The following is a 27,985-nucleotide window of genomic DNA, read 5'->3' as shown; positions in this document are numbered from 1 at the left end:
GGTCTGTATGAATAATAGATAGTTTGGTTTTAGCCTCAGTGGAAGAAACAGCTGTGTAGTTGTGTGATGTGTGAGATACATGTCGACCTACAGCCCCCCAAAAAAACACACACACACACTGTGAATTAGACCAAAAGGTGAAAAGTCACTTGATTGTTTATTTTTCGTTGCTTACAAACACAAACACACACGGTCACAATCACTAGTGACCCATTTACACACACGCTACAGTGGGGGAGACATCGGACGCTACATGTGTAGGAGGAGTGGCAGTGTCACATGACCATCTAGACAGGAACAGGAGTGTTTCACGTATCCATTTTCATCTCGAGAGCAAATCATAGAATAATAAACTCTAATAAATACATAATGTATATATATATATTTAAATTAGATCTCCATTTACATGCAATTTTTTTTTAAAACATGCACCGTAATTACAAATTTAATACACTGTGCACCGAAGTTTAAAATAAAATGCCGCAACTTATATTCAACTTGCAGGGCAAACAAAAATCAAACAGCTATTTATTACAAATGCTCTTCTATAGATCTGTGCTTGTTCGTCTCGGTCGTTAAGGAATGAATCTTTGTGGATTTGTCGACGCACCATTCATCACAACAGTTATACGGTTAATCCTGTTTTGACCATTTTAGTGCCATTATCAATAAATAAAATATTTCCAAACAAGATGTATATATCTATGTAAGGTAAAGAAAGGTTATAATCTTTGTTTAACACACAAAAGATCATAGGTTTTTACGTGAAGATAAATATAACAATAGTAATTAATAGATGATTCAACTTTCTTCTCTGCAATCATTTTGAATGGGCAAGATGCACATTTCTCAAAGTCCATTTTGGATTCCAACTCCTTTTTCGTAATGTAATCGATAAAGAACGCATGGGGGGGGAGGTGAAGTGAAGGATTGATAATACAACCTGATTTCAAGGCAATCACAAGTAAACGGACCAGTAAATCACGTTAAAGAAGAGGAAGGAGAAGGGGAAGAGGGCTCGGGAGTACAGGTCGACTCGTTTGGCGGCGGAGGGGATGATGGGTTTCGGGGGAGGGGGTTTCTTGTGGTGTTTGGCCAGGGATTTGCCGTGAGCAGAGCTCATGTCTATGGGCTTCCCGTAGCAGTCAAAGTTCGACAGCTCAAAGTCCCGCGGGAGCGAGCCCACGATGCTGAAGTCGTTGGTGCGAAGGTCCGACTTGGAGGTGCACACCTTTTTGCAGCGCGTCTCCGCCACCTGGGAGCGAGGAAACAACACAGAGAAGGGGGAAAACGGGATTCGTTGCAGGTTTGTGCATCACTTCCTGTCAAAGTGCATTTATCTGGGAGCAACATACGAGCAGAGATGAAGTCGTACTAACAGACTGACGGTGCTGCTGGCTGCCCCCGAGGCAGTGTAACGGGACCAAAGTGGATTAGAACTGATGACTGAGCAGGAGACTGACACTGTTATGGAGACTTCCACTCACACATGCAAACATCAGGCCGTCCTCAACAAAATGGTTATTACATGCAGCAGATTTTAACTTTGTGGTTGCTCCATTCAAAACAACTACAAACTGACAAATGACGTTGACTATATAAAGGACTACAGATGCTAAATAAAAACTGGAAAATGCAAATGCAAGACCAGCAATTCCTCTTTTAGTTTTCTTCTTTGTATCTAAATAAAATATAAAAGTCAGTCCATCATCGCAGTTAATACATTTAAATTCTGCATCTTTAAATGAGCTGAAGCTCTTTTAAATGGTAAAACAATACGATCCTGCATCTCAGAATAGAACCGAGATGTTGGCATTTATTTCTGGAAACTCAAATCACATCCGTTTACTATCTCTGTCTCTCCCACAGGTATATTGATGCATCTACAGCAGCTTCAGAAACTATTCAGGTCCCTTCTCTGCAGGTTCTATTGTCCCATAATCCATCCATCCATTTTCTACACTGCTTATGCTATAGGGTCGTGAGCCGATCCCAGCTGACATTGGGCGACAGTTTCCGAAAAGGCTTCAGACTCATAATTCAGTGATTTGTAGACGTGTCTTTGGCAGAAATGAAAAGTCTCCACAAGCTCTGTTCACCTGGATTTGGGCCGTTTGCTCTGTATTAATTCCTCCTGCATCTCCTCTCAAGCTGTGCTCACTGTGTGCTGCCAGACGGCAAAGTCCTGATAATGACGTAGGAATAAGGAACCGCTGAATCACAAACTAATATTTTATCTCCTCTTCTTTGTTAATAATAATAAAGTGATGTTCTTATGAAGTTTTCGTCATGTATTTCGTAGGAGACACCTGACCCCTGACTGACTGACTATGAATACTATGATATCAAATATACTATTATTTTTGTTCTCTATTATAATATCTTTCAACTATTCTTTCTTTAATCAAATATGCAACATTTGATTGTGTAGATTGACAAAGCAATTTAATCAGTTTAAAACTAAATCTAAAACACAATAGAGTAGTAAGAACTGGTCTGACTCCATCCTGAAGCTACAGTATCTACTGTACATATATATATACTGTATATATATACTGCACTGTATATATTGTATAGAGATGTATTTATACACAAACCACGACAACAGACGGCACAAGCAGCCACTGCTGAATGAGCTCCTTTCGAACCACAGCCAGTAATTCACTATAAATCAGTTTTTTTAATCCCTGTGTCTGTTGAGTTTTGAGATTTGGCCAAATACTCGTTCAAATTGTACTTTAAAAAATAATGAAAGTAGCTTGTAAACAACATAAACTGTTGGTTTATCTCACAAGACAAATAATGTTTTATAAGCCTGAGGCTGCAAACCTACATACAGACGACTACATCATCTACTACACTGCAAAATGTGGCCCTGCTCACATCCATGTTATATCCATATAGACTGAGTATGAAGATAGAAGACATGATAGCTCCCAAAGATGAGAGCAAATCATCTTTACTGCCTCCTGGTGGCTGGTTGCAGTATAATTCATAAACCTCCTGCCTCCTCCATTTTAGTGGATGGGACATGGACCAAACTAAACACATTAAAATACATTAATTTCATTGACATCACATTCAAGCTGCTAAACTGAGATTTTGAATTATGCTGTGTCACAGCATATGTCCGGACACAGATAAATCACACACACACTGTTTTAGGAAAAAGATTTTTGCAGCCAAAAGCAGATTTACTCCGTCCTCTCCAACACAACCTAATATGGCTGCTCTCCCTTCGCTGGCCCTGACACCCTCTGCTGTACAACCGGTGCTTATGAACAAACATCATGCAAAAGGATCTAGTGTAATGTCATCCGTTTCATCAACAACCCTGAAAGCCTGCAGGGTGAACGGGATCTAATCACAAGCCACTGAAGTCATTAAGCTCATTAAAGATTCATTATTTTGATTCGGTTTTGACAAGAAAACCTATTAAACCTCAACGGAACGATGTAATCCTCTCAAACCAAACGTGGTCCGGAGGAACGCAGAGGTAAATTCATTTCAATTAGACGTCCGACTGGAGGATCAGCACAACACGCTGCAGCGCCTGGTGTCAGAGCTCGGCCCTCACTGAGCTGTGTGAGTGAGAAACACTGGTGATTGGATTTCCCTGTTTTGCATAGATTAGATCTCTGAGCCTCACTGTCATAAAGTTGGATCTGGAATATGCATTTGGACAATGTGCTGTTTGTTTGCTCGAGGTGGGATGTTACTTAGAAACATCTGCATGAACAGAGTCTCAAAAACACACACAGCATCCGGGAGAAAAAGCTCGATCATCGCAAGGTAATTAAACACAGCATCAATACCCAAGAGGACTTTGTTTATACTCTGACTACGGATGTAATCGTTATTCAAATCAAGTACGTTCACACAAGACTCAATATTCGCACAAGGAAAAAAATCCAATTTGATACAAGTCAAATTAAATGATAATTTATACATTTACGCTGCATGAAACCTTGATTGTTTTTGCTTGGGTTTCCTTCCCTGCTATTAATCAGGGTTTTGCCTGTTTGTTCAAAGGTTTTCAACACAAGGTAAATATCCGTATATATATATAAATAGATATAGGAGAGTGTCAGTGCTCCAGTGAAACAATAACCATGTTGATGGGACAGTAACTATTTACATTTGGGATTGATATGTTTTGAGTTTTGACACCATAGTCACCACCTTGCTTTAGGTGTTTGATGGAGTCCTGGGGTCAGTTATTGATCGGTTATTGTCTAACGACGAAATAGCCTCTGGGGGCAGCCGCCAATATTTACTCATGTCTATTAACAGCTATCTGTACAGTTTATGAATGCAGATGCTGGGTTTTCACTCTCAATGGATATCGAAACTAGCACGACCACTAGAAAGAACTGGTTGTTTGGTGTCTGGTGTCTTGATGGTAAAGATACACAACACACACACAGACACACACACTAAAGTTATCAAACCGTATCCACTGACATGCAGGGTGCTGACATGAAGCGGCGTCCCTCCGGTCCCATTGACCGTGTTGTTCTTGGCAGCTGGGCTCTTTCCCGCTGCCTTCTCCTTGGACGCCATCTTGGCCTTCTCGGCCTCGATGCGCTTCGGGCTGTTGAGCATCACTTGAACCACTGCGTACTCCACCAGCGAGGCAAAGCCGAACAGCAGGCAGGCGATGAGCCAGATGTCGATGGCCTTGACGTAGGACACTTTCGGAAGCTCCTGCGCCAGGGAGGTGCACTCAGAGGACAGAGAGAGGACGGAGAGGATCCCTGAACAAAGACAGAGGAGAAGTGACCTTGTCAATCAGCAAAGGGAGAGACAGTTGGATGTAAAAAGTTTTCCACTGTGACTTTCTCTCTCTAATGCACTTCAAGTCAATGCTTCCCATTCTGTGATTTCAGTATTTTTATCAATGCTAAGGAGGTTATACTTCCACCCGTATATTTGTTGTTGTTTATTTGTCAGCAGAAATACAGTTAAAGAATTTCTGAACTGATCTGTCCCGAACTTGCTGAAATGATGGTGTATGGGAAGAACCAAATACATTAGGGCAAATTATGGCTTTTGTAGACATTTGTCAATTTCTCAGGAATGTATGGATATTAAAACATATTTAGGATTGTTTTTCCTTGGCTGTGATATTTTCTCTAGTGTCATTTTAATTTGTAGTTTGTTATATCACATGGCACTTTATGCTTTTCTGACACAATGTTATTTTAATATCTTTAACAGGTCTTCGCCTAAAAAAAAACTCTAAATACAGTCTGAAGTTATGATTCAAGTATCCGATCAAATAATGAGTAAAACAAAAAACAACAATTGCACTTAATTCGTTGGTACTTGAAAGGGTTTGGTTTCAAAGATACAAATATATATACTTTGTTGTTTCTTTCAATGAAAAAGACAGATTTGAATGAAGGTAGTTTTGAATTCAATCAATCACAGATAAATTATGTGTTAAACCTCCTCACTGTTCATTGCATGAGCATTATATCGATATGTTCTGTACTTTTGTTATATTGCTGTGGATGGAAATTATATCACATTGATATTCTTTTATCATCCAGCACTATTCTGTATTTGTTGATATGGACCTGTTTTGGTTAAAACACATTTCTCCTGCCTGGATGTTTGCTTCCACTGGGAAAAAAGTATAAGATCCACCTCATCCTGAAAATACACAATGTACTGAGTGAGTTAACGTCCCAGCATCCAAACAAAGCCTCTGAAACCATCTCCACAATCAGGACGTGTGACCGTCCCCTTAGCCCTTTTATCAGGACATCTCCGAGAGCTCAGACAGCCTCTAATGACGGAGTAATTTGAAATTGTTTTTTAGCTCTGCTAGCCGACAGGATTACAGGTTAGAGATCCCATCTGCACAGCAGCACTCGTTTCAGGCTGCAGCAGCAACAATTACAGCAACTCTTAAGAGTGTCTTCTAACCACCAATGAGGGGCTTCGCTCCCCTTTTTCTCATATAGCGCTACTTCTAAGAGACAATAAATACGTTAGAGTGGCCGATGGGTTTTGCCTCTGTGATAGTCACTCGGGTTCATACAAGGTTCAGGACGTCTAAATCAAACAATTCCTCCTCAAAGGATTTAAATAAAGTAAAAAAAAAAGAGCATTGTCGAAATCCACCTTTTATCCATGAGAGAAAAACAGAGGAATACTCAGATAGCTTTGTTTCCCTTGTTTGTCTGTGACATATTCAGCTTTTTGTGTACAAAATAAATCTGCTCCTCACATCAGACAGAAAAAAGATGAACACCTATTCCTGTAATGCAATTGTAAACTACTTCTTTCTCCCAGTCCCCTGAAAGAAAGACAAGCTGTGTTAACTTGAAAATCACAAGATGCGTGTACACGTGCACACGAAACACACACACACACGAAACACACACACATGCTAACACACACACACACATTTAAACACACAGAGACACACAGGGAGCAATAAATGAGAGTGGTCCCACACCTGGGTGATGACTGACCTGCGCTGATCCCATTTAAAGAGAAGTCAGAGGAGGCTTCCAGGTGGAGTTGGAGTGATGATGGGATGAAAGTGGTGACAAACAACTGGAGGGAGGATGGAGAGAAGGACGGAGTTGACGACTGGAGAGGGATAACAATGGATTTTCTTATTCATGCAGCCCTGCACACACAGAGGTGCTTGTGTGATGCTACATGTGGGTGACACTGACATTTTACACACACACAATCATAAAGGAGGTCGTGTCAGAGGTAACGTGCAGCTTTAACATCAAATTCGAGCCTTTATCTTACATGGGAAAGATGAATATGTATAAAACAAAGAAAATATATTCTAAATAGAGGTTGAAGCCACAAACGCTTTGTCAGTCCCATAAAAGGTATTTTTTCTACATGACAATTGCACGATTTTACAAAAATTAGATCGAAGTAAGCTTGTGTTTACTCCAGTGCAATATAAAAAATAAAAAAAAACACAGCTTCAATTATTTCTACAGATTTTTAAAAGTAAATATAACACCATTATTTCTGTGTATCTATATTTAATGGTTGGTCTGGGTTTGCAAATGTGATTTTGCAATTTGAACATCGACGGAAGCTTTTAAAATTTAAAGGTTGAGTTGTTCAGATGGTAATCTCTGCTAAAATAGTAACAATTATGCATGTTTATTAAATTGTATCTTTCCTGAGCAGGTGTAACATTTATGGAGCCCCTGACATGCCAAAAGATAATATTTTTTTATATTGTGCATGCAAGTTATTATCTTGTGGGAACAACAGGCTCAGCGGACAGAAAGTTTAAATAAAAACACTTGAGGAATTAATAAACCTCTTAAATAAGTTGTTCCCACTGGATAATCATCATGTGCGCACAAGATAGGAACTTGTGACTTCAGGGGCTCCATAAAAATGGATCCATTCACAATATAATTTTAGGCTTTTATTCTGCTCATTCATACATTTGGTACCTAAATTGGTGACACAATGACGATGTGATGAGAAAAATGTGTCTTTTAATGAGGTGAAGAAATGTCGACACTGAGGAAAGTAGATTAAATGAAGCGTCCAACAACGTTCATGAGCAGAGTTTGTGAGTTTCTGTCCATCATGCAGGGATTCCTGAAACTCAAGGCGAGCCAACAACCAGCACTGAGGAAAAAGAAACACTAGAGATTGCTCCTGTGGTTCTTGTCGAGCTGTGATTTATTCAGTGCGAGAAGAAAAACACAAACTAAATGAGACACTACCGGTGCTGAGACATTCTTCCGTCCCCCTCGGGGGCTCAGGCTAACAGTCTGCTAATCTAGCCCGAACTTTCTTCAGGCCACAGACGTTGAGTGCTTCCCTGGTTTGGAAAAAAGGGCCCAGCTCCTCGTGGGGCTCAGCACAACCCTTCATTAACCGGGTTAATAGGGATCAGTGTTCCTCGTTAGCCGGCCCAGTGTCTCCTGAACAATCCTCCTCGTCAACACCCAGAAACTCTACTTGTCCTCTAACATCATCTGTTTTCAAATCTTGGTTCAAAAAGTTGAAGCTAAAGTTAGGATTTTTTGACATTTAGATACATGACTGAGAGCAATGAAAATCGAACAAAGATGTGCCCATTTGGTTGAATCTTGATCTCTCCAGTGACCATATATTATATTTATTTATATAAGTGCAGCTATGGCACATAGACATGGGCATAATACCATTCCTGGCTAACAGTAAATTCATGTGGAGTCAGAATAATGGTAAAATTTGGTTCCTGACTGGGACATTTCACATCAAATCAGAACTGGACAAGATGCCGAGTTGCTGACGTCATCACTTATAAACCAATTAGCATCATTTTACAATCAGCTCTGTAGCTGATCAGCTCAGCTCTGTCTTGGCTTCCAATGTAGAGCTGCCTAATGTCCGTCTCTCGCGTGTGAAGCACCTGACACCACTTTTTAGCATTACAGACTTTTTTACAAACGTTTAAAATCAAACTTGATCCTTTTTCTTTGCTCTTCATTATTGTGTGAACATTGAAAAGACGTGTCAAGTTGTTGTTTACATGTTCTAAACACATAAATGCGAGAAGTTATATTCATAGCGTTTTTTTCCCATTCCAACTTCAGAGCAAACGAACACAAAAGTCAGAACATCAACTTCACAACTTGGGAAATGGGACCTTCCGGGGAGCAGGTTAGATTCCCGTGTATTTAAACCTGCATTCTTGCTTTTTGCACCAACTTCACCACAGCTGTGGGTCCCATCTGTCAATTACCACGACGTTCAGTGATTTATCGCACACAGACCAACACTGGACACGGCACAACGCTTGATAGATAAAGTCCTTCGTGGTGTCAAAGTGATTGATGATGTCATGATGGAGATAATTGGGGGCTATAATGTCAGTGATCCCTAAAAACACAGAAATCATTTTCTTATTTTATCAACATACACACTCTCAGTCACTCCGGCAATATGCAACACAGACACAGGGGATATTTACAGATCTTCTTTAGTATTGGTGTCAGTGGAAGACGGGTGAAAGTGATCTATAGATAATCCATACCCAATGGGACCCTGGCAGCGCTCGCGTCAGGGTTGATCCAGAAGGACAGCCAGGAGAGGACTACGATGAGCAGCGTGGGGGCGTACACACCCATCATGTAGAAGCCCACTTGTCGCCGTAGGGTGAAGATGACTTCTACACATGTGTAGTACCCTGCGTGAGGAAGGAGAGAAGGGTCAAACACGACGGAATGACAGTTCAAATTCACAAAATTGGAGGGAGACATGAAGTCCTATTGATGTCCAGTTCAGAGGCTCAATCGTTTAAGGGACGCAACTCAAGAAGGTTGGTCTCCGTGGCAACTGAAGGCACGGGAAGAACACGAAAACCTTCATTTATTACAACTTAGAGCTGTTACGTGTGTAAATAGCAGTTCATGAATAGTTCATTATCTCCAATCAGATAATTGTTGATTGTTAATAAGCCATTTTATAGTTCCACCAAGTGGGAGAAGCTGACACTATAAATTCCCCAAATCTCAAAACTACAGATGGCAGATATCTTTAAATTAGCTTCTCATAATCACAACAGTCTGAGTTATACGACATGAACGCAGCATCGTGCTATTTTTGTCAACTCAGATGTTCCAGCATATTAAAACTTAGTCCACAAACGTGAACCTGAGTGCGAGCTTCCAGCCCCTGAACTGGAACGGGGGCAGGTGAGAGTAATGGCCCTGTCCTGACTTGGTCGATTAAACTCACATTAAGCGTTTAGAGGGAAATGTCGGTGCCAGGGTGAGGTCTGTGTCTGATCTGGCTCCCTTTGCCCGAGCACAATGCAGAGCTCAGCTGTGTGCACCATTAGTACCACAGAAACCAAAAGGGGAAAGAAAGAGGTCAATGGGCAGAAGGTCTTTGACATCATTTCAGCAAACTTTGTAAAAGCTACGACCTGTTTGAGGGCAGCAAACCCCAAAGAAGCTTTCAATTCGTAACATGTCGATTACACAAGAGACCCATAAAAGAGGCAGAGAACAGATTATATTTCACAATAGCGCAGAATGACTTGCAACTCATAAATGATAAATTTCAACCATGAACCATGACTATCTTGGCAGAAGTATGGTTTCCATGAGTTGGGATTAAACCAGTATGGAATTAGCATCCGTACACATCCGACCTCCCACTGCGGTGCTGTGTTTTAGCTCTTTGACGCTGCACGTTGGGTCCTACGGGGACGGTAGAGTGGATGGGCTAAAGTAATATTTAACTAGGGTGAGCTTTATACAGCACATAAGGGCCGGCCTATGTCGCGGAGCAGCCTCGAACACAGAGGCAAGCTTTGTGCCGGGCCAGGTTGTCATGGCAACCCGTCAAAAGGCTGACTCATTGCCAGCAGTGTGCCTCACCGGTCGCACCAGCTCTGTTGGCTTTTCTATTTAATCGCAAATGACGTTTTGTACTCACAGCGGTCTGGATACCTGCGTGGCACAGTATCAGGACCTATACACTTATTTTTCTGCTCTTTTCACGAGAGGAACATTCTGTCTTCTCTCCCCTTAGGCGTGCCAGCATCCTGGTGAATGACCTGTGTGAAGGCTACCACCCTTGCTACCTCCACCGGCACTTAAAATACAGCTCACAACTTTTATTCTTTACGGTGTGCAGTGTTTAAGTGGTGGAAAACATCTGCTCTGCAACAGAAATATGAAGAAGCAATGGGCGAACAATTCAGCAAGCGAGCAAGCAGGCAGGTAGCACAATACCGACAGTACAAAGACATACTGAGGCAAAATATAACACTTTTGGGAATTGAAACATTTTCCTCAGACAAAGAAAAATCCAATAAGACTAAAATTAATATAAACATAGCTTTACAATCAAGAAAAACATGAAACTTCTGTGGCTTCTGCCGTTTTGGAATTCTTTGCAAACACATCACAAATTGTAATTTCAGAAAATCCAGAGGAGCAGGTTGTGAATACCACAGGTTCAAATCGATTTCTCTCACGAACACAGCAAACACGAGCCCATTTCAAGTCGAGATGTCTTCCACGTTAAAGGTCTATAGGTCAAACTCCTCTTATTGAGTGTTGTGAGGCCAAACTGTGGAATGGTTCAATATCTGTGGGATCAACTGAGGTCACTTGGTGTATTTTAGCTGCTTGTATGATCATACAAGAAACAACACTGCTCTCTGTGAAAAATCTTTACATTATAAAATTCCACAGTCTTTACAATACTGAAAGGTCAGCGATAAGTCCAATAAGTCCATCTTTCAACCAAAAGCAACCAGTTAATCAGTTCTCTTGTGATGTCATTGACTGGGAACCAATTACACCAATTGCTGCAACACGGAGCAAAACATTCCCTCCAAAACACAACGCAAGGAAAATGTCCAACGAGCAGTAAATCCCAGACCAAGATCACAATGATATAATTAGTTGTTATTGTGCTGAAAGTCTACCTGTGGGGCAGTTGTCGAGTTGTCATGACAAACAAAATGCACTTAGAGGAGCGGAAACACAAACTTAATGACAATCAGGGGATGAGACAGAAACATGAACGTACTTTCGGGGCCTAAGACACTCGCAGCTTTGAGCTGAGCCAGAACAAAAAGAGAATAATTAATGAATGGATGAAAGAAAAGCCCAAACGATGAACAGCACTGAAGTCAAAAATGTTGCGGGTGATTGTGGTTAACTGAGATGATGGAAAAAGTAAGTTTAGAGGTTTTAAATATTTCACTCGACTTCCAATTTAATCAAGAGAACTGGCTAAAGGCTCATTTATGCTCAATGTTTTATACTGAAACGGACAGAAGGCTGCATTCGTTTGGTCGTATTCATATACGTCCTCTGAAAGCACGGCTGAAACAGACGAAACAGAGCAGTAACACCAAAAACTACAAGAGAGAAGAGGAAATTTCAAGAATGGCCGACAGAACTTCTTACTTTGCCCAAAACCTCCTCCACCGTCACCATGTTTGTTGTAGTCACAAACACTCGACTCTGTGTTGCCCTCTAGTGGATGTATTGCTTTACAACCATGCCAACGTAAAGGAAGCAGCGAAGTGCGTGGGCAGTGACGGTTACGTTGTTTGAAACTGATCCATCCTTTTTCGTACGTAAAGGCAGCATAAATGAGCCTTTAGGCTAATCTACTAACATCTACAATCTAAACTACGAAAGAAAAATTGGATTCATCACAAGGACAGTACCTGTTCCTGCATAGAATTTGGTGCAGTTCCCATAATCGATGTCTTCTTGTCTAATGTCGAACTGCGGCAGAGCGATGGCGTCCATTTGCACCGGGTCTCCCGTCTGCCACATGAACTGCAGGTCGTCCGTTGTGTAGCCGACTTGACGAAGGAGGTGCAGAGGAAACAAAAAGTCAGCCAGCATAGACATTAACAAGATGTAGATGTACACGTTACATGTTTGGATGTGCAGACACATACAATCACAGTATTAAATGTAACGTCGATAACGTGCACACAAGCGTTGAATGATATCAATCGCGGCAGCCGGGTTTATGATTTATTCCACTTCTCTAAGTGATCACCGTTGGAATTGGCTTCTGAACACAAGGAAAAACTGCTCATTTACTCTCCCAGCCAGCAGATGTGTTGGCTGATGTGATTGGTTTAAGGTGATGATATTTCTGGAAGACTCACAGCTTTCCAGTTGCATTTTACACCTCTGTGTGTCCATGGGGAACAATGTCAGGTCCAGTGGACAGGACAGGGTGACAGACAACCTGGAGGAGGGTGAAGAAAAGACAGATTTTAGTATTTCATTAATGCCCCGATTTAGTGTCTCGTACTTATTATGTATTATGTTGAGATCTCACAAGATTTAAAGGGGTTTACCCTGACGTCTTCTTTTTGAGTGGTGCTAAAAACAGGAGATGTAGCGCTCTGAATTCGCAGACGGATTTCAGTAATTATCTCAGGAGATGACATAACAGACTGTACGTGGAGGCCCAGCCAGTTTGCATTGAGCCCCCTCGGAAATTGTTTTCCTTGAGCTTGTCAACAGTCTCATTATCTTTAGAGATTTCACTCTCACAGCCATAATCCTTATCGACCCAGAAACAAATCAAATAAGAAAAATCAAGGAAGGAGATGATAAATAATAAAAAGAAGCTCACTCTGACTCACTGGAACAAAGCACACAGGACTATGAAGTAATTATCAGTGCAGATTTGCAGGGCATTGAGAACACAAACAAACAAATATTACATTTTAACTTCTGTGTCCCTGTGTAATTGTCTGACGCAATTATCTCTTGAATTGTATAATTTTTTTCATTTAGTCTTGTTTACACAGATATTTAAAGCCACATTTGGAAAAAAAGCCCTTTTACGTGTTGTGATTAAAAGCAGTTCATTGCCATTTTGTATTGCCTGACACTCCATTTATCAAGAATAACAATATGTTATTGTTATATTTGATGTTGTTTATAGGTGGAGGGGTTATTACCTCCACCATGGAGGTTATGTGTTCACCCTCTGTTTGTTTAGTTCGTTGGTTTGTTTGTTTGTCAGCAGATTTGTGCAAAAACTACTCAATGAATCTGCAGAAAACTTGGTGGAAAAATGAGACATGGACCGAGAAATAACCCATTTTCACCAATTTCCCAGGGAATTCATGGATCTTGGTTAAAAAATGCAGACACAGCGATGTTTAGAGGACTGATATCTATGAGTTTGTGCAATTTGGTGAAGCTAGGTTGATTTTAGGGGAACTGTTGGGCCTTGGTGGAGATATATGCAAGGGACACATCAAATCTGCCAACATAGTTCTCAGCTGACAATGGTCATACAAGTGTAGCCTGCAATTAACCAATAACATTTTAAGCGAAAACACAATGATACCTCATACTGATGAGGACGTCTCCATTACGGAAGATGAAGAGGAGAATATTCTCCTGGGTGACGTCGTGGAAGTTGGCGCTCTTCTCGTTGGCGAAGAACAGGTCGGGCTTCCAGAGACATTTGAACATCTTGGGATCGACGGTGAGCGAGTCCGACTTGAAGTCCTGCGGTAGCTTCAGCCGGGGGTCGTTCCAGCGCTGCCGCAGGAAGATGTTTACTCTGTAATCCTGTCGGGTTCGAGACGAGACAAGCGAGGTTAGAGACATGGAGACATCTTCAAAGTGATCAATTACCAAAAGACAAACTCCTGGCTACCACCTGACTCACATGCTTTTTATTTCCTGGTTAAAACTGTCACTTGTGATGACAGCTGGACATGTTGTCCGTCTTTTAACACTTTTGACATCAGTGACAAACGATATTTTCTCTTGTCAACGTCACCTCTTCAAAGTGCGAGTGAAATTTCACAACTGCAATGAAAAAAAAACTCACGACGTCTATTTGAGAACCAGTCGACATAGAAGAAACTCCACAGGGTCAAATGTTACCAACACGGCAACATTTGATACAGCAAATCCCTCATTAGTGAGCTTATTAGTGACATTTCCACGCTGTTGTTGATAGAAACGTTTCACTCAGCGACACTTCGGGACTGTTTCATTTTTGTTTGTGGCAGCCTTTGTTCGCGGCCCTCAAGCTGTTCTGGGACCAGGTGCCGGGAAGGACTTTTACTGCTGAATGTGAAGATGGATGACATGTCAAACAAAGCCACCAAAATACCATCTGTGTGTGTGTGTGTGCGCGTGTGTGTCCATCCATTGAGTATTTGCCTCACAGTTGTCTATTTGGTTGTTTCGCGTGTATCTGCAGCTTTTTGGTCTATTTGGTTGTGTTGTGTGTATCTGCAGCTTTTTGTCTATTTGGTTGTGATGTGTCGTCTGCAGCTTTTTGTCTATTTGGTTGTTTTGTGTGTATTTGCAGCTTTTTGTCTATTTGGTTGTGTCGTGTGTATCTGTAGCATTTTGTCTATTTGGTTGTGTTGTTTGTGTCTGCAGCTTTTTGGTCTATTTGGTTGTTTTGTGTGTGTATCAGCAGCTTTTCGCCTATTTGGTTGTGTTGTATTGAGTTGAGTATTTTCCGTTATGTGTTGTCAAATCAATGACTCAGCTCGGCTGTGTTTTGTCTGTTGAGCTTTCAGGGCTGTCAACGCAGTTCTGACATTAAAAGTGACTCAACTTTTAAAAAATATATATTTTTGAGCAGGAATGTTTTCTCATTTGTCTCCTCTCAATAAATCCATTAGCATTAAATGAGAAAAGACACAGTTTTCTCTATTTGCTGATGGTGTTTTGTTGAAAGTTGTGACACTGGTGGTAGAAATGCACAACAGCTGTGTGCTAGGACCACCCGTCCTCCCACCACTGTCACTAACCATTACCACAGAGTACATATACACAGATGCAATTATTACCACAATGGAAATAATGGGACTGGAATACACACATGTAACATCTTATTTTTGTCTTTTATATTAAACTCCAATGACAAAATTCATCTCACTAAACCACAGATGTATTAAAAAGTGGATAATGTGTCCAATGTGACCTTTATTGGGGCCATTGTCTCCAGCTGAGTTTAGTTTACTGCTGATGCACCGTCAGGATCCCTTTGGGGCCTTGATAGAACTGATGAGTCCAACTGTTATTTGTTTGTTCGTCGTCTTTGCTGCTTCTGCCGTGGACGTGTTTGAGAAAAATCAACACAGGAATCTGTGGGTGAAGCCAAATCCTCATGGTCGCCCCCTGGTGGATGGTTGTTGTCGCAATCGTTAAAGGTCACTCATGGAGTCGAGATTTACTGAACTTTGAGTAAACAGGTGAGCAGCTTCTTGTGCCGCAGCGGAGGTGCAGCTTCAGGGTTTCGTGGATCGAATCTTACAGCCGGTACTTTTCTTGCCGCGGGTCACGTTTGCAGTTTCACAAATAAAAAGCTGCAAACAGAATTACCAACGGCCAGATAACACATTTCAAACAGGCAGGTTTAGAACAGGTGCTGCATTAGTCCAAGTAATTTAGCAGTAACATAAAATGTATTTTATTTCACTGCCAGTAGAGTTTTTTTTGTGTGTGTCTGTGTGTGAGCAGTGGTCAAATTGTTGATGTCTTACTCTTCTTTCTATACAACCTAAATTCAGCGTCCAACTGGCCCTCGAGCGACAGCACGAGCAGCTCCTGCTGGCTCGCCTCTGTCTGTCAGGGACACGAGCCAATTCCCACACCTTCGCCTTTCGGAGAAACCAGACAAGGAAATACATCCTCCCTCTGGCTCGCCATCAAGCTGCCAGTGCTGCGTTCGATCCCAGAGAGATTTAACACAAGCTGTGTAGTCAACGAGGAAAACTCAAACTGAGCGGCAGTAAGAAAGAAACACACACACACAAACTTACACAAGTACAATTTATTCAATGTTGCAGTATCAGATTAGTCGTCGTCTACTGGCGGATCATAAAGTGAAAGCAGATGTGTTAACTACAGAGGACATGTGGTGCTGTTTGGCCCAGGGAGGTGTAAATGATGAGAGAGGTTCCCTGGGATCGGAGACCCCACAGAGTGATGAATTAGGCGAGGAGGTGACCGGCTGTCTCTTCTGTTTCTTCCTAAACCTTCGTCACTCTCCTTCTCTGCCTATCTTTTGTCAGGCGTCCCGGGGGGGAAGAGGGGACAAGAGAAGTTGCCATCTGGGAGTTCCTCATCTCTCTGTCTCCGTCTCACTCTTGGCTCTTACTTCTTCTGTCCTGATGTTATATCTCTTTCCACCTTCTGGCTTCATTCTTCTCGCCTCTTGTTCTCTTGACATTTCTCTGTTTTCCTTATATTTTAAGCCTTCAACTATTTGTTTCATGTCTGATTCTTCTTCCTCCAACGTTCTTCTGCTCTGTCAACATTTCTCATCCCTGTCTCTTATTTTATAGCTTCTCTCTTCTATGACAGCGTATTAGAGCCAGGTGGAAAACTCGTAATCTTAAAATAATGAAATCCATAATATTACATATAGAAAGTTGGAATATTGAAAGAAAACAATCGTAATTTTACGAGAATAAAGTCGTAATTGAAAAGACCCTTGTGATATTACAAGAAAAAAAAAGCAGTAATATTACAAAAAGAGAAATGTCGTATTATGAGAGAAAAGTCGTAATTTAATGAGAATAAAGTTTTCTAGGAAATAAGGAAATAACAGCAGGGAGAACCTGTACTCGCCGGAGTTTAACTTCTTCTGGATCCAAAATCTTGAACTATGACACTCTTTGAATTACACGTATTGAAAGAGTCACATTTCCTCCTCCACTAAAGAAGCAGTTTCCTTCAAGTCAGTGTCTTTGTCGTTAAATCTTTATAAATCGTTACTTGTCAAACTTTTAACAAAAGTAAAACTTAACAAGATGCCTCATATTCCCCATTTTAACGCAGGCAGCAGACTAATCTTCGGATTTTCCCCTTGAATGACACAACTTTAATCTCGTAATATTATGACTTTATTCTAGAAATCTCAGATTCTGTGGACCTAATACTCATCATTCTCTTCCTGCCTCCCTCTCTTTGTTTTCATGGTCTCTCACGTCACCATTTCTTTTTTACCTTTGCTTTCTCTTGTATTTTCTTCCTTTCTTTCTCTTTGTTCTCCTTGATTTACTCCTTTTTCTTCCCTTACATCTCCTCACAATCCACCTCACACACCTCTGTACATTGCATTCTTTGCAGTGCTGCTCTCTGCGTGTCCCAGAGTGAAACTCCACTGGAAGATATTATGGGTGAACACACTTTTCTGATCTGCAGCCAAAAGAAATATTTCCACAGTAGATTTGAGCCCAGATCCGATTCCAGGATCCAGCCTGGGAGCTGGGGCTGCGCTCAGAGTGTCACTCCTCATGAAATTAAATTAGCAGAGATTGATCACTGGTCTGGACGGAGACACTGTCCAGACCTGCTGCAACAGGACACTGAGGGAAAAAGTTCATAAATCCCCTCTCTGTCCCCGTGAGGACTGAGGCGTCCTGCTCTTGAAAAATGTCAGGTTTTTGAAAGTAAGAACCAAGTGTGCCACATGTTGGCCCGCTGCTCTTGTCTGGTGCTGTTTTGGAGAGCGTGCACATTGTCTGGTTCCTTTCAGAACTGACAGTCCTCTCTGCCTGGAAAGTAACTGACCAAACCGTCCTCATGCTTTCACAAAGTAAAAGAAGTGGAATTTCTGCTGCTAGTATTAGATTTTCTTTTCAGTCTTTATATTTTGTACCTACGTCCGCCAAGGAGGTTATGGTTCTGTCCTTTTCTTTGTTGGCTGGTGTGTTTGTCAGCAAGATAACACAAAAACTACTGGACGGATTTCCATGAATCCAAGTTGGGGTGGATCAAGGAATTCTCTCATCACTTTCATTAACGTGGCAAGATTTCCCCCAAAAATTATGCATGACAAATTCAGGCATATTTAAGGGACTGATATCTATGTCTTGATTGAATTATTTGTTAATTGTGTTCTGATGTTAAAATTACAGCATACAACTAGGCACAATTACAAAAATGGTGCATGCCTCCAGCAGGGCCTTTAATAGTCTCCTCAAATCCAATAAAGCTGCACCAAATCTCACACACTCATGAATATCAGTCCCCTCAATATGCCTGATTTAATCAAGATCCATGAATTGTTCCCTGGGAAAATGTCAAAGATGATGAAAAATCTCTCCGTATTAAAGAAAGTAAAAAACAAAATCCTGGATCTGCTCCTTGATCCAGATTCACACCGATTTAATTAAATGGGTTCTTTCCTGACTCATCCTTCCACCAAGGTTCGAGCGAATCCGTTCAGTTGTTTTACTTTTATCTTGCTTATTCACAAACCAAGCAGTAAACAAACACACAGGGGTGAAGATATAACTTCCCTGGTGGAGGTAAAAACATTGCACTGTAATTGAAGATAAAAGATGTATTAAGACTTCAAGATTGGGTTTAATATAAGTTATCTATTGAGCTTTTATTGGCCCCTCCCAGCAGCTTTTAAATGAAACCTTAAGAAATGTTCCTTCTTTTGTTTCATTAGTGATCACGAGTCCTTGAGTTCATTCTGTTCATTAGCATTACAACTGCATTTCTCTATCAGCAATTAAGCCATCAGATAAATGAGGCGTGAAACCCCACAGTCCTCATAATAATTCACTGCTAAACGGCCCGATACCTTCTAGAGAACATGCTCACGTGTTCCTCCTAAAACTTGTGGGCTGAAGCCGTTTTCAGCTCCGAACCGCTGCCTCTGATTGGCAGAAGTATTGATCATCAATCCTGTCAGGGAAGTGGGACAAGTGGATTCTTACCATGGTCGTCTCCTGGATGGAGCCGAAGCTGTTGATGAAGATGTTGACTCTGTCTTCCACGGGGATCCCTGGATGGAAGAGGAGTGAGAGGAGTGATTCACATCATCTGCATGTTTATAGCTCACAAGTGAGTGTCAGTGTGTTTCCATGCACCTCTTTGTTTTTACATCAATACACATTGTTCCTGTTGATTGAACAGGATTGTGTGACCGATCAGGATTTGTGAAAGACTTTATCAACACGGCAAAGTAATAAAAAACGCCCTCCCAAGAGGATCGCACTCCTCCTCTAAGCTAACGCTGTAAACATTTATAGTGGCATCCCTCTCCACTCAGCCCTTTGCATAAACTAATAAAATCCTTGACGAATGCAGACTGCTCGCGCTGCTTTGAATAATGTTCTTTCCTTTGAGGTGTTTACTGGAGGCTCAGGAGTTTCACGAGTTTAAACTCCATCAGGCAATTTGCTAAATTAATGTACATAATATGCAGATGCCGTAAAGCTCTCACCTCCGATACGTGACAGCATCTGCGAAAACTAAGTGATGTTCAGCAAACCCTCGTGATGCTTCTTGAAAGTCTCTATATGGTCCATAAAAGCGGTTCCACATTTTATAGGCCCCGGCCCAAGTAATGCACAAGACACAGTTTAGGATGTAATTTGGGAGATTATGACATGGATGTTAATGGACGGGAAGCTCTCAGCCCACCCTGAAATCAAGAGCAGATGTTTGGCCGCTGGACCCGTCGCAGGCAGTCGGGCAGGGAGCTAATTCTGCCCACAACACATCAAACACCGAGTCCCAGATACGGCTCCCGCTGCCAAGTGCCAGAGGACGGAAACTATCTGAGGAGCCACCTGAAGAACCGTCACCGAGTTGTTTTTATGGCTGTTTTTACTGAGAGACTGCAGCCCGGCGTTCACCCTTTAGTGCGATGTTTAAAGCCCACTGTAAAAACTGTAAAGATGGACGATTGGCACAGTAAAGAATGAAGAATAACATACTGTAGAATTGAAGCATTTGTTTGTTTGGTGGATAGAATACAGTTGTTTCCTGCACCGAAAAAGTCAAAAATGTCCAACTGATGTTTTCTGTGACTGTCTAAACAATAGACTGGTTTATAAAGATGGTCTTCACTGCCTCCCACTACCTACAAATGAAGCCAAAGTAGTCCAGGTATCAATGCCGCCATCTTGTGCATTTGGAGTCTGCACAGTAGCGATGGGGGAGGGAGTCACCAATCAACCAACCAATCACAAGTCAGTCTCAGCTGTCAATCACGACATTTTACCCCATCTTAATAGCTTTAAATAATTAATTAAAACCAAAATTAACACCAGTGTGATGCCTACTACCAAAAAATAACAGAAACCATTATTTGATGTGTACTTGACTTTTTAGTTTGTTCCATGTCCGATCCCCTAACATGGATGAGGCAGGATTTATGACCTGTACTAGAGCCAACCACCAGGGGGCGATTGAGATGCTTTGGCTTCACTTTTGGAGAGCTGCCACATCTCCCATCTTTATATACAGTCAGTCTTAACTAACAGATCAATACCAAACACAGGATAATATTCCCTCACTGCTATAGTGCTGTACTAGATTTTAAACAAGTGTTTGCAGTAAATACATCTTCACGAATGTCAAAAGCACCATTTATAGTTTGCAAACACTTGTTCCAGCCCAGGATACAGAGGGGAAATCCAGAGGAATGAGTTCATGATGTACTGGTTTCTTTAATTACTGTGACGGCAGCTCGGCAAAAACGTAAATTAAAAAATCGACAGAGATAGATGAAGACGGGGAGAGACTTGCCTTTGAAGTTGGGCCTGATTCTGGGATCGTAGGTGATCAGTAACCTGTTCAAGATGTTACTGGTTGAGTTCTCAGGGACTCGGGCCAGATCCTCGGATGACAGCTGTCTGCAAACAAAAAAAGACGGAGAGGCAACTGTAGGCACGATCACATTAACAGGTCAAATTCCTGGCAGATGAACGCCACAGATTCACAGAGTACACCAGCGAGCTGCTCTGTGTACTCCTTGATTAAACTGTAGCCTGAGAGCGCTACCAGTTTAGGGATTAAATTAGCTTTTAAGATCTGGACCACCCAGGTATTGTTAGAGTGCAGGAGTGTTTAGAAATGTGATGTGGTGCTATTTTCAGATGTTTCCAGATCCTGATCCCACAGGTTGACGGGGGAATCATTTTTCATCTTTCCAGTACGATCATATAAATATTTTTTTCATTTGTTTATTCTGCTGTATTTTTTTATACTTCACGTAATACTGCAGATGCATAAAAGGAGGATACACAGAAGTAGAAAGTCATCAAGCCTCACATTTCTAACAAAACTTTACTCCAGAGCTGTTCAAAGGACTTGGGGGGGCCCCAGGCAAAAATGGGGCCCAACATTGACCCAAACCGAACCCCTCAATTTACTCTTGGAACAAACCTCTAACATGATGAAGCTTTTGGCAGAAGGTTAGTGGCATGGGGCCTCAGGGGGTTTCCAACCATGGTGTCATTGCAGTCTCATGATCTTAAAGGGGATTCTCACAAAATTGTTGTTGCTGTGAACTAATGCAATTAGTCATTCTGAGGGGCCCCTTCCCAGCTTGGGGCCCCAGATCAGTTTCCCTAACTATAGAATCATACTAGCATTTCTACAAGGCTGTAGGCATAGGGTGCTTTGAGCTAAGACATAATGCTATCATGCTAATATGCTAACATGCTCACAGAAATAAGATCAGCAGTTGTGTGGATGGTAATGTTTGCTATGTCGTATTCAACTTTTGACGCCCTTAAACCTTACATTGCGATTTTTTTATGTAATGTTTATGAATTTCTTTGTTGTAAAGTATTAATTTAGAAATGGGAAGAGAGAACGAGCAACCCCTAGCCTTAAAGGGCCTGGTAGGAATCGAACCTGCGGCACTGTATGCAGGGCACCTGCTAGCTCACTAAGTAGTGCAGCAGCCTCTGTTGTAAAGTTTATCATTTTGACAGAATGACAAAAATGTGAGATATTCCAATTTTCATTATAAAAAAAAAAATATTGACAAACATTAAGAACATATATTAACTACAAATATAAAACTAAAAATCCTGCAAACACCAGCTCACTTGTGCCTTCATCTGTTTTTCTGATTTGCCCTTTTAAGCAGAAGCTGCAACATGATGTGAGATGATGTTTGATTATGATTCTTGGTCTGTTTATTTATTTGACAAATTATGTTGTTAACAAGAAGTTTTGTCATCTCTTGTGTCTTTTACTACACAGACAGTGGTGCTCTTAAAGCCTTTCAGTGTATTTGTGCACATTGTGCATGAAGGTAGTGAAACATACACTGTTGCTATTTTTAAATACCTCCGGATATCATCGCCCCGCCAGCATCAATTAATCTGCCATGTGGGTGGCGAAGAGTTTACATGACAGTATATTTCCACTTTTTGTTGAGACCAAAGTGAAATTTCCCCTTTTGAAAATTAAAACCAAGCCGTCTACTGAAAATTAACACCGTAACGTAAAGTGTTGTTTTTCAAACACGTTCAGTCAAACATCATTTGTGTTTTGGGGTTGACTGGTGAAAAAAAACAAAGGGATGGAGAGAGACGGGGGAAAGAGGAGAAGAGGATCTGGCAGCAGAGAAAGGAGAAACAGAAAGCCTCCTTGTGGGTGGCAATGAATTCTCCTGCCAAAGAATTTCCCCTCCTCAAAGCACTTTATATATCATTATGTAAACCTTATCATGCACTGAGGATGAGCTAAAGTGCTCCACAGGAATGCGGCACAGTGCGCGCATGTTCTGCGGTTCCCTGATCAAAGTGAAAAACATAATTCCCATCCGCTAAACCTTTTTTTTTTTCCACCCTCTCTCTCTCTTAACAGACCTTTTTGACAACCTCAAGCACAACAGCTAAACTGGAACCAAGTGGTTCCTTCATCCACAAAGGCATCCGCAGCACGAAACACGGAATATGTCACACAGCTTAGACTTGCCAATACTGGGACGACATCAAACAAGTTTCAAAGTCGAGACATTTGTTAGAGTTTAGGGGAAGGAGAGGGTGGAGCTCTGCAATGCATAGAGACAATGCACACTCCGAAAGGCAAGTCAGGACATGTTGGTGTTCACCATGTTAGGAGACATGTACCGTTACCAATGTTGGGCATGAGTGGCGTCACGACATTTCCCAGTTGCACGGCAGTAACATTGCTGTTTTTTTAAGATTCTTTTCAACATCGTAGCTCTTGAATTCATTAAGTTGTGCAGTTGTGTGCAAATATGCTACGTTTTCCCAAGTGTTTCTGAAGGTCAAGCACAGAGGATCTTTCTGCCGCCGTCTGAAATCAAAGTAAGGATCAGTATGTGACGCCGCTCCCATGCAGATGAGTATGTGCGTAGCCGCAGACGCACTTCATCACGTACTGATTGTTGGATTGATGCCTGCGTCAGGAGAGTATAAAGGAAAACAGACACACAAGCTTGGGTTTACTTGATGGAAAGATGGCAGCGGGAGCCTGTGAAACACACACATACACACAAACCCACATTAGAGTGGCAACGAAATTAACGTAATGAAGCGGTTAATTAATTTCCTCAATTCAAACATAAAGACTACTACTCGCCGAACTGACGACACCCTGACGTCAGACCCACGCCCCTCTACAAACCAGTCAGTGTTGGGTATATGGATACCAACCCATGTTGGTGGTAACGACAGTACTTACGATGGACAGTACACCTGCTTCCCCTTCTTTTTCCCCTTCTTCGTTCCTTTCTCTTTGGCATCACCTCCCTCCAGACAAAGCGAGAGCACCAGGAGAAAGACGACGAGCCTCGCGACGCCCATTCTGATGTGAGTTGAGCCTGCGGAGGAGCAAACAAACAGTTCAAACAAAGAGGAGCCAATGCATTTAAAACTACTCAGACTTTAACCCAAAGTGAATTGTTTCATCATGTTCTTCCCACATGTGACATCAGACAGCTTCTGCTTATGATGTACCCCTGGGCGGGAGAAGGAAGCTTCGGGGTATGTCATCTACCACTGGGACTTTGGCCCTTCCCTAACATGATGCATTCCCATTTTCTCTGCACGCATGTCACATACAGTACATGTCTGAAATGTGAATTAATCAATCTGACATGATTTAATCAAGCAGAGCAAGTTCGAGTTTAGTGGAGTAATGCACCTGAATAACGATGGTCATTCAGGACTGGTCGGGGGAGTGTGACCTCTAAGGGACGACTGACTGTTGTTTCTGCAGCTGTGGATTCACTTTATTTGAATTCATCTGTGTTTGCATTGCGTTGGAGGAGATCAAATCAAAGCCATCAAAGCCAGGTACAACCGTAAAACAACTGTACATTATCCAAATGCACACCATTACTCGTGAACAGAGCAGTTTAGCGTTTCTTGATAGGGGGCAATTAATCATGGAGCAGCCGTAGTACCTGTGTGAATTATCCCCCCATCTAGGAAAGCGGTCCCTTTCATTGCACAGGTACACGGAGACCAACAGCGAAGCCAAGAGGCTCTCCCTCCTCCATCCTCCTGCCCCCCCCCCCGCCCTGCCGGCATAACTGTATATTAACTGAAACAGTTTATTGTCTAGACAGGGACACTCTCTCTCTCTCTCCCTCTCCCTCTCCTCCTCGTGGCCTTGACCCAGTAACTCCCTGTCTGCTCGGCTCCCCGCCTCCTCATTGATCATCATGTTCTCCGGCACAAATCGGCTCCACCGCTCCGCTCAGCACCTTTTGTCTTCATGCAAACGCCTCACTTTGCCCGAAGTGAGTCAACATCGCTTTATCGATTCTGGGAGAGTCCAGCGAATATGGGCGGTTTGGTTTGGGCGCCTTCATTCAGTAGGAGGAAGTATGGCAACGTAGAGCCACGCTGACCCGCACACATCAGAGTGCAACAGCTGATGGTGACGCTGAAAGTCTGACCACAGTTCTTTCTTATCTGACTCTGACCTATAATGTCCCATCTTCCCTCAGGCTGTTCTCGATAAGACAGCTCCTGTCTCTGACCCTGTGCTCCTGATAGAAGGGAGAAGAAGGATCCACAGTAAGCATGACGCTGTACTGAAGAAATTAGCCTTATTAGGAAACACTTACTAAAATATTAATGCGATATGACGCACAGCACATTATGAGACTAATTCCCAAGGCCTCAGTGCAGTTCCACACGTCTAGAGACTGTGATCAGATTAACCAAACAAGGACATTCCCTCAAATTCTTACTCTAAATTGTTTTTAGAAACCTTTTGTCCTTTTGTCTGAATCTCAAAACTAATCACTTAACAAGATTTATCCTGAGATGCCGTCCTTTCTCTGGGTGACATTGTGTCCTCAAATTTATACATTCTGATCACTTCTGAGGTCTGATTTTTTTTTTCTTTGAGAACTGCAGAAGTCTCTTGGATGAGAGGTTTAATATCTAAGATGTCCAGTTGCCTTTTACACTTGTACAACTCCTGAAGATACAGGACTTGAATGATCGAGAATCTTCCCAGCAGACCTGTAGAGATAAACCTCCTCCGTTTTTAACAAGAGAAACTAAGGCATAATAATTTGTTGTTGATGTTGAATCCTGAGATTTGCAGCAATTTAAGTGGCATTTCTTCTATTAAAGGTGCTTTACAAATAAAGTTTATTATTATTTATAGTGTCTGTGACATTGGATGAGAGACGGGATCACCTGGAACCAAACCACCGTCAACTCACATTCACACCTACAGACAGTTCAGAGTCTCCAATTAACCTGCGTGTCTTTGGACTGTGGGAAGAGGCAGGAGAAGCCACGCAGACACAAGGAGAAGATTTAAACTCCTCACACGAATTGGGATTTGAACCAAGAACCTTTTTGCTGTGAGGCAAGAGGCAGGTTTCACCCTGGACAGGTCGCCTGTCGATATCGATTAAATAACATTAAAAAGAGTTAGGTCTAAAAGAAAAGTGCCCTGAGAGAAGTTCTGTCTTGATTTTGTGCTGTAGAAATAAAACTGACCTGATGTGAACCACTTATTTTGAAGCTCACACTCGTCCGCACCTTCTCAAAATCTAAAATAAAGGACAAAGAACCAGGACATTGTGCCCGGCCGTGCTAAACCGATTCCTGCTCGGCTGAGACCGTGTCCATAAATTGACCTTGGAACTGCCTGAGTCAACTGTGTGTCACCACTGGAGGAACATTGTCCTCATTTTGTTTTACTGCTGGCAAAGTTAAAACTGCAGAGGCATCGTTATAGTCGAGCAGCTGACGGTGACTCAAGACGCCTTTTATGGTCCTCGGGTCCAACGTCAAGAAGTAGTTCTGCTCTGACCACGTTAGTTCACTGCACGGCTGGAAATCTTGTTTTTTAAAATTCTGGTCGATAAACAGGATAAAATAATTCCTGAAAACGATCGACAATTTTCATATCATTATTTGGGGGTTTGGGGTTCGAACTTAGTCAGTCTGCGTACTGAAGTGTCGCTGGGCAAGATAGTGAACCCCAAATTGCCCTTGATGGCTTACAGTGTGTAAGTGATGTGTGATAGAGAAAGTGCAGCTCGTAGTTTCTAAAGACCAAAGCTCTTTACAGTTCTGATTTAATTCAATTCAATTTGATTTGCATAGCACCAAATCATAATATACATTATCTCAAGGCACTTTACATAGATGGTCAAGAACTCAACATTTTTTGGAGAAACCAAACAGTTCCCACCATTCACACACATTTATACTGTGTGGGGATCGAACCGCCGGCCTTTTGGTTTGTGGATGACCGCCTCTACCTCCTGAGGCGTGTGAATAGGAAAAACTGAATCATTTTGAGTGGTCTGAAGACATTTACAGAACATTTAAGCCATTTGACGCAGATTGTGATTTGTGTCAAAAAATAACTGATTGAATAATTGATTGAGATAAATAAGAGCTTATAATGTAGTTGATACTAAAACAACAAAGCTCTGCATGTCATGTAAATAACCTTTACCATTCATGGTTTTATTTGAGTTCGAGTCAACGTGATTTATTGCAAATCACGACATCGTTACAATGCAATAACACAGGAGGTCAGGCCTGCGCGCTGCTCATCAACACACGGAGCTTCCTCTCGCTTCCAAACAACCCGCGCGCGCACACCTTTATTCTGCAGAACCACCGGAGCTCACACTCACAACCTGTGGCTGCTCGGAACAAGAGCAAAGTGAAAGTGGCAGAGTCGGACCCTCGGCAGCAGCAGAGGAGGGAGAACAACACGGGAAAAACAGCGACCACCATGACAGCCTGGGTGGGGGGAAGATGCCAATACATATGGGCGCGAGTGTGCATCCCCCCTCCCTCACCCCTCCCCCACCCCTCGCAGGGAGCGCGCGTAAAGAACATAAATAACGCGAAAGTGGTCGATGGCAGACGGGGCCAAACGGTGCCACTCACCTTTCCACCGTGTCACCTGTTCGGTTCCTGCAGGAAAGCGGAGCCGCCTGTGCGGATCCAGCGGTTAACAGAGCCGCGCGCACCGCTCGCTCTCGCGCTTCTCCATCCTCACCCGCGCTCCTTTCCCTCAATGTGTTCAATGAGAAAGAAATAAAAAAAGTTACATCTCGGCAAATTTCCAATTTTTTATCCTTTTCTGCTGCTTCTTCCTCCTCTTGTTATTGTTAGTGCATCAGTGTGTGTCTGTGTGTGTGTGTTTGTGTGTGTGTGTGTGTGTGTATATATGGCTGCTGCCCTTTGCGCCTCGGCTCGGGATGCCCAAGATGGAGGCGTTTTTGC

The 27,985-nt window shown here is 42.2% G+C and overlaps 1 protein-coding gene across 3 annotated transcripts; it reads right to left on the bottom strand.

Annotated features, from left to right (window-relative positions):
* Positions 1 to 125: 125 nt before the first annotated feature.
* glrbb (glycine receptor, beta b) lies at positions 126 to 27,985 on the bottom strand. 3 transcript variants are annotated; one of them, XM_035160595.2, is made up of 10 exons: positions 27,647 to 27,985; positions 23,949 to 24,087; positions 21,030 to 21,136; positions 19,211 to 19,278; positions 13,849 to 14,075; positions 12,647 to 12,729; positions 12,191 to 12,331; positions 9,029 to 9,181; positions 4,465 to 4,757; positions 126 to 1,255 (listed from the first exon to the last, which is right to left on the bottom strand). In XM_035160595.2, the coding sequence occupies exons 2-10, from the start codon at positions 24,068 to 24,070 to the stop codon at positions 959 to 961; spliced, it is 1,491 nt and encodes a 496-aa protein (XP_035016486.1). In that variant the 5' UTR covers positions 24,071 to 24,087; positions 27,647 to 27,985; the 3' UTR covers positions 126 to 958. The 3 variants fall into 3 exon arrangements, with proteins under 3 accessions (XP_035016486.1, XP_035016488.1, XP_035016487.1); XM_035160597.2 differs by lacking the exons at positions 126 to 1,255; positions 4,465 to 4,757 and adding an exon at positions 6,469 to 6,570; XM_035160596.2 differs by lacking the exons at positions 126 to 1,255; positions 4,465 to 4,757 and adding an exon at positions 6,470 to 6,606.

This window comes from Hippoglossus stenolepis, chromosome 7, assembly GCF_022539355.2.
Source record: "Hippoglossus stenolepis isolate QCI-W04-F060 chromosome 7, HSTE1.2, whole genome shotgun sequence".
Taxonomy (NCBI): domain Eukaryota; kingdom Metazoa; phylum Chordata; class Actinopteri; order Pleuronectiformes; family Pleuronectidae; genus Hippoglossus; species Hippoglossus stenolepis.
Note: the sequence above shows the minus strand (reverse complement) of the source record. Positions and strands in the feature narration are given on the sequence as shown.